General features: G+C 46.8%; 1 protein-coding gene across 21 annotated transcripts in view; it reads right to left on the reverse strand.

The window, feature by feature from the left end:
- ARID1B (AT-rich interaction domain 1B) overlaps positions 1-13,004 on the reverse strand; it is a 444,025-nt gene that overhangs the window by 118,527 nt on the left and 312,494 nt on the right. For all 21 annotated transcript variants that reach the window (XM_051855225.3, XM_051855222.3, XM_051855226.3 and 18 more), the window contains one exon: positions 4,892-5,135. In XM_051855225.3, the coding sequence (XP_051711185.3) occupies positions 4,892-5,135 (244 nt within the window). The remainder of the gene's footprint in view (positions 1-4,891; positions 5,136-13,004) is intronic.

Consider the following 13,004-nt stretch of genomic DNA (forward strand, 5'->3'; position numbering starts at 1 on the left):
GGGGCCACCACTGTGCCAGTGCAAGGTGCTCCTGAGGCGACAGGACAGCAGGGCCCGGGTGCAGTGGGTGGAGGAACCATTTCACAGGCAGGAAATGGAATCAGCCGTTCCGGATGCTCTCTGGGGTTCTGTGTGTGCACCTCTGGGCTACCCCTCATGAGCTGCCAATGTCATTCACCAAGGTGGAGATGGAGAAAAGCTACTGCCCCTTTTCAACAATCCTGGGAAAGCAATGCTAGGAAGAATTCCCCACAGCATTTTGGCTTGACCTCTTCCCAGCTATCGGCTACACAACAGCCGCACGTTTTTTTACAGAGACTTGCTGGAGAGACGCTGACGGAAGAAGAAGGCTGCTGAGAGTTCCCTGGCTCCCACAGAGGAGCAGGCCAATAGGCAAACCATGTGAGGGCAGCGGCAAGCTGGGCCAGGGCCGCTGGGAGAGCACTGCTTACAGCTGATGCTGTTTAGCCAAAGGGAGAAAGCAAAGAAGTAACCCACGATTCTGAGCTGCACCCACTGTAAAATACCACACTAGACTGTGTGCACACCACACAGAAGTCAATTTGCCCGTGCCCTGAGTGAGGCAGGAGTCACTGAACAGCTAAAATGTTTCTGTGCAGGGATAATACACCCCCAAAACCCTGGGATGCAATCCTGTCACCCCGTCGACTCCAGTCCTCCTCTTAACCTTCTCAGCTCCAACTCCAGCAAACAACGATGGGCCTGTGGTTTCATCCCAGTGAGAAGAAAGGTGAACTCTGTGAAAACACAGAACGCTTCTATCGTTGGCTCTGTCGTCTCCCAGAACAAACTCAGTAAACACAGCAGTAGGTCATCACTGGCCATCTTATATATGGGCCTTCTGAACGCCACAAGACCATTACTGGATTAAGAATCAGAGGACTTGCTGCTAAAACTCACTGTACTACTCTGGACAATAATTATCATGGATAATCTTCAGGTCTGAGTTTGAGCAGTAACAGGAATCAACATGCGCCTGTTTCGCATGCAGTAACAAATCTACTCTCTAGATAACCCCATGAGGTATGGTTACCACCTTTACAGATGCAGAGAATGAGGCCTAGAGAGACTTAGGAGCCTGCCCAAGATGAAAGAGCTCGTGAGTGCCTTTAAAATGAGGTGGGATCAAATGATTACCAAAGTCCATGCAACTGGAATGTCCTCTGTGGTTCCACTTGAGAGGAAAATGAACAAGTGTTAAAACTGCTTATCGGGTTTTCTAAGACGTTATTCATCTCAGAATAACACTAACGTTAAGAAATTTTATGCTAACTTAAGAATTACTTCTTGGCCAGTGCTGTGGCGCAGTGGGTTAATGCCCTGGCCTGACGTGCCGGCATCCCATACGAATGCTGGTTCGAGACCCGGTTGCTCCACTTCTGATCCGGCTCTCTGCTATGGCCAGGGAAAGCAGTAGAAGATGGCCCAAGTCTTTGGGCCCCTGCAACCTCATGGGAGACCTGGAAGAAGCTCCTGGCTCCTGGCTTCGGATTGGTGCAGCTCCAGCCATTGCGGCCAATTGGGGAGTGAACCATCGGATGGAAGATCTCTCTCTCTCTCTCTCTCTCTCTGCCTCTCCTCTCTCTGTGTAACTCTGACTTTCAAAAAAATAAATAAATCTTAAAAAAAAATGAATTTACTTCTTTTTTGGAATGGCGACAGAAAGGTAGATTGTTTGTTGCTCCTCCCTAACCGGCCCCCCACCCCCGCCACAGCATTTCACTGACTGTTTATCAAGCTCTGTGCAGGAGACAGCTTCAGAAGTTTACTCGGAATAGTACAGTGAAATGAAGGCAGATCTGGATGTGCACTTCGGACATAGTTTATAAAGCAAACTTTGCTTTAAATGACCTTTCCAAACACATGGAAAGCCTCTATTAAGAAGAGTTAGCAGTGAGAAACTCCACTAAAGTTCACGTGGCCACTAGGAAGGACGGCATCACTCGTGGTGGCACACACCACCCACGGCCAGCTTCCATCCTGCACACACACCCAAGCACTGGCCTCTGAGACGGGCAGTCTGTCGGGCAACCCCCTCTAATGGCTTATCACGCGTGCAATGTGTGCTCGTAGGTCAGGCTGTGTGTTCAGTGTTGTGTCAAGATCCAAACCACAACGACGAAATGTTAGAAACACCCATTTGGAAAGACAAGCACACACAGGATCCAATTAAGAATTAAAGAATGAGCTCTTCTAAATCAAAATGTTGTACATGGAACGCTCCAATATGCAGGTGCTCAAAACCACCTCGATTCCAAAAGTGACCTAAGGAATTCTACAGCACAGGGTAGGGAATGGCTTTAAAAAAAAAAAAAAAGGAGGTAAATCCAGGTTTCATGGACTACTATAAGGACAAATATTTTTCAAAGAAAGGTAACATCAAGCTGCCTTCATTAAAATAGAATCAGAGAGGCGGGCATTGCGTCATAGTGGGTGAAGCCGCTGTTTGTGATGCCTGGATCCCATACTGGAGTGCTGGTTAAAGTCCTGGCTACTTCACGTCCGATCCACATTTCTGCTAATGATAGCCCAAGTACTTAGGTTCCTGCCACCCTCATGGGAAATGCATATGGAATTCCTGGTGCTTGGCTTTAGCCTGGCCCAGCCCTGGCCATTGCAGGCACTGGGGGAGTGAACTAGTCGACACAAGATGTCTCTCTCTCTCTCTCTCTCTGTCTTTCCCACTGTTGCTCTGCCTTTCAAATAAATATATAAACTTTAAAAAATGTATTTACAAATAGCCATATTTGTGATAATTATGGATGAACTACAGAAACATAACAAGTTGTAGCAGATTACATATAGTACAACTGTGGTGACTGTATATCTGCCCAGGATGTTCCTGACCCACACCTGTTTTCTGGAGTAGTAATTAATAGCACCCCTTTACATGCCCAAAGTATCTTAGCTTAGATGACAAATTATAAAATCATGCGAAAAATGATACATTTCTATAAGTCTAAGAACCAAATAAAACTAAAGTCATGTACTGTACAAATGTCAATAATAAAATTCCTTCCAAGAAAAAGACACAGGGAGGGTGTCTGGAGGAGCAGGACCTCATCTGTGACACCTGCATCCTATATCAGAGGGCCTGGATTCAAATTCTGTGCCTGCTCCGGATTCCAGCTTCCTGGAATATCCCAGGAGGCAGCGGGTGATGGCTCAAGCACTGGCGTCCTTGTCACTCACTTGGGGGGTCCAGGCTGAAGTTTCTGGCTCCTGCCTTGGCCCTGGCCCAGCCCTGCTGTTGCAGAAATTTGGGGAATGAACCAAATAGATAGGTTTCTGTCTGCCTGTCTCTCAAATAAGTAAAATACATAAACAAACAAACAAAAGGAAACAAGAAAAACCCCTATGGAAACGTAAAAGATCGAAAAATAATAAAAAATAAGAAGACTGCAAGGGTGCTTGCAGCAGGGGGCAGCCCAGTGCTCGGGCGGGAAGGGAGAGGCGCGGGTCACTCTGTGTTCCCACGCTGGACGGCGGGCTCATGCGTCACATGGCCGTTACTCTCCACAATGGGCATGTCACATGTTCTCTGTGTGCGTGTGTGCGCGAGTACACACAGGCACATCCCACTGGCAGGAGTTAGAGTGGGAAAATGTTAGGTAGGCGAGGAATGTGAAGGATCTCACCCTTAATGCAAAGGGCTTCAACCAGCTCTGGGGCCAACGCCGACGCAAATGGCCAGGTGGCCAGTTTATGGTGACCACATGTCTGTGGCCAGTTTCTGGAGAATGGTGAAGATAAACTACTCCCCTGATGTGTCCCGAGATAAAGCTCTTTGCTCAATCTGTGGAAAATCTTCTGATGCTTTCTATGCATAAACCCTACTACCCGACTGTAGTGGAGCTGTTTCCCTTCCTGGATAGCGGGAGTTTCTGCCTCTCTGTTCTCTCAATAAAACGTTGCTAAAATCACCTTCTCGTTTGTTCATCAGCCTCATACTTAGTCATGGACAGGACAAGTTCCTGGGGTTCAGATCAGCTGCAACACCATAATTACCATTTCAAAAATATATAAATAAAAGCAGTAAAATGATGAAAAGAGGCAAGGTGCCACCCAGGATTCCGAGGGGGTGGAACGAATGGTCCTGAGATTCACTGGCAGTTCAGCATCTATTCAACAGGTCAGTGGAAAGGACTTTCTGGCAGCCACCTGTAATACTGCAGCAAAAGTAATGCAAAAAAACAAAACAAACAAACAAAAAACAACAACAACAACAAAAAAAAACAAACAAAGAAAAAAACTAAAAAAACCCCAGCTAGCTTGGTGACAAAGGAGAGCTGGCTGCCTCATAGGTTTGAATGATTAAAATTTGATGTAAGACACTGGACGAGGAAAAAGCAGTTGACAAGTAAATAACAAATAAATAATCCCAAGAACGTAGTAAAGGAAGCAGCAGATAGAGAAGACACGTGAAGACTGAAGTAACTGCACACGACCCAGAGTTAACAGAACACAAATCCTTGTATCAGAAAGAAGGCACAGGCGTGCTGACGGTGCCCCGGCGCTAACTGGCGTCTGAATGTGTGCACACAGAAGTACTTCAGGGAGTACCTGCTGTGGCAAGCACTCAACAGAACCAGGCACAGTGAGGCCAATCTGTCAGCCTCTTAAAACGAAAGATCTCACTGAACAGAATCATTCCAAAACCGCCAACCAGCAGCTGTGTTCCTGGAGTACGGCGAGGGCGCCGACTGAACCTATCCGAGCAGTCGGTCACTTTACTGAGCAGGTGGCTGCACGCATTCGAGTATCTTTAGGAAATGGGCTCTCACGCTTTGGTGAGACTCCAGTTAGATTGCTATGTACATCAGATCTGTCTTCCTCGGAGGACAAGGGCTGTTACTAACAAAGAGAGTACCTGGAATACTCGCAGGGGAAATTGGGCCAGATCGCGACTGGTTACTCCCAACAGGAGAGCCCACAGGCGAAGGCGACGGGCCCCCGGGGATGCTGGAGAGGTGGGGGGACGCGTGCGGAGAGAAAGGTGACTGGGCCGGGTTGCTCTGGTCCCCTTGGCTGCTCGTGGACCCCGAGGCACTGACCGCTGAGCTCAGGGTTGCTTCCGTTCCCGTGGGGAGGTCATCGATGGAGCCAGACAGGTCCTGAGAGAGAACGAAAGGAAATGCAGTTACCGAGAGAGAAACATTCGGGCGAGACCTCACTGAGAGATGACCTAACAAGCCTGGGGATGCCTCCCTCCCCCCCACAGGTGAAGGTCCTCTGGGTAACATTCAAACTCAGAGGCTGGTCACTGTTAATGAGCTCGCTCACCGGTTGACCCTGGGTTCCAGGCTGACTCCTCAAAAAGAAGTTGAGCCGGACGGGTTCTCGCTCATCGGCGCCTACTCAAGGCGCCCCGAGCAGGAGAGCGGCCCCCGGGACTCGCCGCAGTCCTCGGGCCTGGGCCCCGTCCGTCCTCAAGACTCCAGCCATGGAGGAGTCCAGGGCGCTCTCACGGGACAGCAGGTAACTTGTTACCACACTTATTATTTATTGGTGGGGAGGAATTCTTACATTTTTAAAGTAACTCCAAAGTGCCATCATAATAAAACAGTATTTTCTATGATACTGTGAAAATAAACCCCTTTGGGTGCAACGTTATGCGGGCAAAAGAGTCCTACCACTCTACTTTTTATAACAACAGCATGCTGTTCACCGTCACCCCACTTGGTCGTGACGTCCCTGAGGAGCAAACCGAAGCCCGGGAGCCACAGGCACAGGGGAAGGGGACAGCACTGAGCACCAGACGACCTGCAGCTGCTGAAGACGACAACGGCAAGATGAGGTCTGAGACTTTATTTTGGTGGTTCCTGCTGTGCCCTTGACCGAGGCTGGGGCGCACAGAACCAGGACGTGAGGCCCGAGCTCACCACGCCTGCAGAACCCAGCTGGACCGAGGGCTGGCTATCTGATCCACCTTAAAAGCGGAGTCCCCATATTGAAGGCATTTGTCCCGGTCATCCAGGACCAAATACTGGACATGGAATCCGAAACACCTGACTATGCTCCCGTCTTACAGCCCAACAGACGTCCTCCAGGCAGCGAGTTCCGATGCGGTTCGAGTGTACCTCACTGCTGACTACTGGGACTTCTGGAAGTAGATGGTAGATGAAGAGTTTCACAAACTCGAAAGCAATCTCCACCAGCAAGGACACAACGGGCACAGAAGAGCAGAGCTGGCCAGAGCTCTTCACACACAGACTCAGGATGCAGAGACGCGCCCCCTTGCTCGGGGATCTGATCACCTGTTACAGGCTTTCATGATAAACAGCAAACTTGTCAATGACTAAAAGCCATAGCGGGAAGAGGGTAGGTAGAAAACACCAGCCCTAGAAAAAGTGTCATCAAACCTTCAAAATAAAACGGGCTAAACTGAATCAGATTTTCAGAAATCAGTGACAAAATAGAGACATTTCTGCTCAGGGCATGTGAGATGCATGAATTTGTAGCATTCAGCTGGTAAACCTTCGTATTTGGCCTGAGTATTGATGCAACAGCAGTTCCATTCAGACCACTGCACTGAACACAGTTTCTGGGAAGGCAGAGGCAGAGAAGGGCCACCTAAGCAAGCTGAGCAGTCCTGCAGAAAGCAGTCACGCTTCAGCAATCAAGGTAATTACGGGTCTTCCTCAAACAGAACCCGAGGTGCACAGCTGTGCGCCCCTGCACGCACACCGACAAGCTGCAAGGGAGGATGATCCCCGGCCGCTCTCCACAGCCCAGGCTGGGTGCCGGCCTCTGGATGCACACGACCTGGGCTCGGGGAGGGGTGGAGGGCATGGCGGGAGAGGCAGCGGGTCAGACCACTTTGTCAGTGTTTGCTTCCGCGGCCTTTCCTTCCCAGCCAGGTGTAAGCAGGTCACAGCATGCGGCGTGTGAGCGCAGGGGGTTCCTCAGCACGACGCAGTGCAAGCGCGGGCCTGGCGCGAAACACGGATCCCGCGCGTGCTCCACCTCAGCTCTATGGTCCACGACTGTGACACATGGAAAATGTGAAATTCCAATTACTATGCCCACATGTTTCAGGGAGACACAGCCACATTCATTCCTTTAGGTCCTGCCCCTGGCAGCTCGGGGCCACGGAGGACAGCGTGTCCCCCACGTGGCCCACAAAGCTGGAAATATTCACTACGTGGCTCTTATGGGAAAAGTCTGCTAAGAACTGAATTTAAAGAGCCAAGCATACTGTTATTGTTCCTACTGGTTTGCCTCTTCTTTGGGGGAAAATAGGCATTAACACAGGCCTCTGCACAGACCTTACCGTAAGGCATGACCCGCACAATGCATACCAAGAACACGAACTTATCCCATTACTGCACCCACATGGAAAACACTGAGAACGGATGTCATTCGATTCTTTTAGAAGGTACCATGAGGCTCTCAGGGAACCCTTGTAAGGTCGACGGTGGCCTCCAAGGGGGTGATATGCTTATATAATACCTAATAAATGGGGCAAGGGTCAAATAGGCAAGAATCAGCTGGGAGGAAATATACTTTTCATGATTTTTTAGAGAGAAAAAGTAATGGCTGGCAACTAGATATTTACCCACTCTCTGTTATACTGTGTATGGACTTAAACACAGAAAAGACAGCATAGATTCAACTTTTAAATATCATCAATCACAGTTAAATAACTTTATGCAAATATTTCTTCATAAAAAACCAAAATGTTACTCTGAAATTTTTATAATCCTCCGCACGTCCTACCCCAGCCTCCCTAAAAATTCCACAAAAAGGCAGAAAAAGCAACCAGGCTGCGCGGGAAGAGAGCTTCCTTCAAGCTGCAAAGGCGTCAGAAACGTTTCCGCTCTTCAACAGACTTACGAAGGAAACACCGAGAGTAAAATACAAAAAGGGAGGCTTTCTTTGTGTACACAAGTCATCAGAATGCCAGTGCTGGCGAGTCCTTGGTGTAACAGAAGAGTAATAAAAAGATATGATTTTTATATTGCAGTTAGGCACACATGTAACTGTTACATGGAAATGACACAGAAACGGCCCCGCCCTGCAGGTTCGTGATGCGTCCACCTGCAGAGAGCTCTGAAGCCTGCCAATCCACGCGGCTCCACAGCCAGTTAACCAAGCAGCTCTGTAACTAACACTTCTCCGGAGGACACTTTCATCAGCAGGGCACCAACTTTCTGATTCTTTCGTAAGTGCCACCAGATCTGCGAGGCCAGTGAGGAACGCAGACCTCACTGCCTCGCGTTCCCACCAAGACCTCTGCCAGCCACAGCGCCTGTCTGTCCTGCTGGAAGCGGGCAGGCGAGGTGACGGCCAGAGGCCTCTGCTGAGGGTCCGGAGGCCGCTGCCCCACAGCATTCCTTGCGTTTGTCCTTTCTCCATGGAGCCCCTGGGGAGGCAATGACTTTGCTGGCTCATGCACTGTAAAATCACGACTTTGTCACAGCATTTGATTTGGTGAAATACTGCTATGAAATTCAGTGTTCAATGTCTGATATCACTCACAATTTGGAATATTTCCACACAACACCTACTATCCGTGGTTACTTTATTAAAAAAAAAAAAAAAAAAAAGATCACTGCCTTCAAAACCAAACCAAACCCTGAAGATCTTTTCCCTTGAGGCTTACCAAAAGCAAAGTTCCCTGAGAAGGCGTTCCCTCTGCTGCTGCTTGTCCCCCCCCCCCCCCGCCCCGGGAAAGTCTTCATTCCAACCCACCAGCAAGTACAAGAGGTGTCACTGTGCCCAGAACGAAATGCCACAGACTCTGACAAGAGAAACATGAAGTGCCACACAGCACAAATCTGCTCCTGACTCAGGGTGTTGCGGAAGGGCTGGGGAGGGCGGTGACAGAGGCAGGCACAGAGGACGTGCCCCAGGAAGGCACACAGAATTCAAAGATCCACATATAAATAAAGCAGACACGTGGCCTTAAGCCTACACACTCTCACATCTGCGTATTGCGTAGGAGTCCCCCTTTGCCTTCATACATTATCACTCCATCAAGCATCGCTGGTGCTGATGGCACTCAATTTAGCATAAGTTAACTCACTAAAGCATAAATTCAGTCAATACTGGTGATGTTTTACTGTCTGAAAGAACTGGGAATAAGTTAGGAAAGCTTACTCCTATGCTTAATTTTAAATAAGTGGATTTTTAAAACAGCAAATGAATTCAAAATACTCTCTGCTATGGTTCTCAAAAACAATTAGCCAGTGGCACTGTACACATTTGGGCATCGCTTGCTCAGAAGGGCCCCAGGGGAGCATGAAGATAAACACTGAATTAGAAATGGAGACGATATTTCAATCAATGACACCGGACCAGGTCTCTCGCTTAAGGATTTTAATAGGATACAGTTAATGATTTCTCACTGTGACTCCCATGGGGTTAAAGCACAGGTTAAAATGCCAGTTCAGGCCGGCGCCGTGGCTCAATAGGCTAATCCTCCACCTTGCGGCGCCGGCACACCGGGTTCTAGTCCCGGTTGGGGCGCCGGATTCTGTCCCGGTTGCCCCTCTTCCAGGCCAGCTCTCTGCTATGGCCAGGGAGTGCAGTGGAGGATGGCCCAGGTGCTTGGGCCCTGCACCCCATGGGAGACCAGGAAAAGCACCTGGCTCCTGGCTCCTGCCAGGATCAGCGCGGTGCGCCGGCTGCAGCGGCGGCCATTGGAGGGTGAACCAACGGCAAAGGAAGACCTTTCTCTCTCTGTCTCTCTCTCTCACTGTCCACTCTGCCTGTAAAAAAAAAAAAAAAAAAAAAAAAAAAAAAAAAAAAAAAAATGCCAGTTCAATGGCCTTCAAAAAAGTCTCTTAGTAATCTTCAAAAGCAGAATATAACACATGAAATATAAGCATGTACTTTTTCTGAATTCTCTCTTTAACTTGACCTAATTTTCTCAGGGGCAGTGACTCCTTGTGCAGGTGTGTTATTAATGTTAGTATTAGTATTAGTTTTAGCTTTAGTATTAGTGTCAGTATCAGGAGGAGGGATCTGCTGTCACTGGTCAATGTCACCACATGTATAAGCTCTGCAGTGAAATCTGGCTGAAACAACACACAAAGCAAACCTGCACATGCAAATATTTCTAAATATTTGCCATAACCGCTCCATTGAAAACCATCTGACCTAGCTATTAAAATTTAGCAATGAATTCTCAGCCCTCTGTTACCAATTAACATCCCAGAGGTCAAATATTGAGCCTCATTAAAGTCTTAGTTCTTTAGACACACACCGTAAAATTACCCATACCTTCCAACCTTACTTGGGAATTATCATCCTGGACATGGGATGCAAATACACGTTGAAACTGGTATCAGACTTGAGCCAGTCATTTGACTCTCTCTCCCTCTTACACATGCGTGCACACACACACACACACAGAGAAAACCACACAATGACTGTTTAACTTCCATGATGTTTGCAAGCCTCTTTTCAGCCCATGTTGCAATCTGTTTTTCAAGATACCCAATGAAGTTCCTGCTGCTCTCATTTGTCTATACAACAAACAAATTAAAAGCTCAGATTTCCTGTCCAAAGGAGGGAAAAAATAAAAGCAAAGGCACCAGGAAGACAGGCGTATGAAGAAAATCCTTTCAAAGAATGATTTTTAGCCTTTAAAGCATCCTCTAAGTTATACTCATTTATGTCTTAGTTTTTACTTAAATATAAATATTTTATTTAAATATAAATATTTATATCCTCATTATTTGTGACAAAATATACAAGGAACAGCCTTCAGATGTATGAGGTCAACTGGACAAAATGACAAAGCCATACCGAAAGCCAAGGACAACACAAGAAGAATCAATTGAATCAAAGTAGCCAAGAACACTCTTTGGAGAAATGATTTTCACCTTATTCATTTCCATTCTTTCTCAGCAAAAACTCCATTAAGGCCATTACTCGTTTTAAGGAGACATTCATAGGACAATCAGGTAGCCTGACAGCTTACAAAAGCAGGACTCACAGGTAAATACACTGTCATAGGTAAATATTATCATATTCCTTTGGCTTCTTTAAAAATCAGTGCCTAAATTAAGGGCTCTCTTCAAAGGTCCTGGGGTTAAAACTCCCGATATAAAATGTTCTTCCTTTCTAAAGTTAGAAGTGGTAAACAATCAAATATGAAATATGCATCATACAAGGAAATTTTTTCCACTGCACAGGCCTCAGGGGCTTCCTAAAATATTCTCAGTTTTTGAACTCTGCCTGAGACGGTCTCTTCTTCCACTGTTCCCAATAGTCTTGAGAAGTTATGAGGATTACAAAGAACCATAAATAGACCTTGTAACATAATACAAAGTCCTGAACTTAAAATAATTAGGTAAGAAAATGCATTGATAAATTTGCTTTGATTATATGGAATTAACCTTCAACTGCAAATAACACTGACCTTCCTGGTTGGACTCCCAGGACTAGCCTTACAGATGATAATTATCCTCTCCAGGAGGAGTTTAGCAAGGCCTACTTTTACCAATGGTTTAGCGCCTCTAAGTGCCAGCAGCACTGCCCTGCACATTTCTTTAAGGAAACTACTCCAGCGGCAGCCCCTTTTCCTACCAGGTAGACAGTTTGCTCCTCATTTCACTAAGAGTTAAAATCTTCCTGACCTCAACTCAAGGTCCAAGTCAGTGCTGCACACTAGAAAAAGTCTCTGTATGAATGAAATGCTGGTCCTTTACTACTCCAATAGCAACAAATTTTAAAACAAATTATAGCAAAACAAAGTGGAGGATATTGAACAACCTGGGGCAGAGTCCCCATTGGGCACGCCCTACCAAAGGTCTGCAGCTGGAACTGTGGCCGGGGTGGGCAGATGGAGCAAATGCCAAGTGCCACATGTGGGTGGCACCTCAGGTGTGAGGTGGTTTTAGAGGTGGACGTGTACACATCATCAAATCTCCAAGAAGAGATACACACAACCTAACAGATAAATGATGAAAAAGCACAAACAAGCTGACGAAGGCAGGGAGTGCCACTTCCCCAGGGTCTGGGGCAGGCCAGGAGGGAGGCTGGCCAGGGCAGCAAGAGCCATGGGAGGCAGCCCACGGGGGGAACAGCAGAGTTCAGAGCTTAGTAAACAGGTGAGAGCAGGCTCAGAGGCTCCGGGTGGCAGGCTGGGCATGACCTCCAGGGCCTGTACCAGGGAACATGGGCAACAGTGTTTAGGTATTAGAGAGCCAACCGGCCTAAGAATGAGAAGAGCAAAGAGGGCAGAGCATATAAATAAGAACTCTTCAACTTCTGCAAGAAAACTCATATCCTTAAGTGCTTATGAACACAGACCACTTTAAGTAGGATTAAAATTCTGGTTCTGTTTGAGAATAAATTTGTAAATTAAAAACTTTTAGAATTGTACAACATTAAACAAATAAGCAAACCATGGTGACAATAAACAAGTGCCTAAGTACCTGCAGTCCAGGTTAAATAGTAGTACGCTTTCCAGACTACTGCAATGACTTCACCAGTCTACAAACTCGCCCTACTCAGTCAAGTTCCATGTAAGACTCAATAGATAAAATGAATTGAAAATACCTATTTTAAACATTAAAACAGCACAGCAGCATCTAAAAGGGGTTAGGAATCTCATGCCCATTTACCACATTATGTTCTCTAATTTGGTGTCGACTCCCAAGCATTTTGCTCTAAAGGGGAAAGGGCCCAGCGACGCTGAGGATGAGGGTCCGGGTTTATGGGCGGCTGCTCCACAAACATCATGCCAGGTACAAACCCATAAATAGTAATGACCCATGTGCTTTGAAACTGAATTGACAAACTAACAAGATCTGTAAATATATAAGATTTAGACTTTGTCTACCAATTTCCGCTTTTATTGCTGAAAGCATACCATAAATTTTCAAACAGAAAAGCCAACAATATCAACTTTTACATCTCGCATAGTAAAAAACTTTACTATTTATCTTAGAAGTACAATGCTTAGCACGTAGAAATTCTGAAAACAAAACTTAAAATCAAAAAGGCATGGGCCCTCCAGAGACATTTAT

Source organism: Oryctolagus cuniculus, chromosome 5 (assembly GCF_051225735.1).
Source record: "Oryctolagus cuniculus isolate XC-2025 breed Fujian yellow rabbit chromosome 5, ASM5122573v1, whole genome shotgun sequence".
NCBI lineage: Eukaryota > Metazoa > Chordata > Mammalia > Lagomorpha > Leporidae > Oryctolagus > Oryctolagus cuniculus.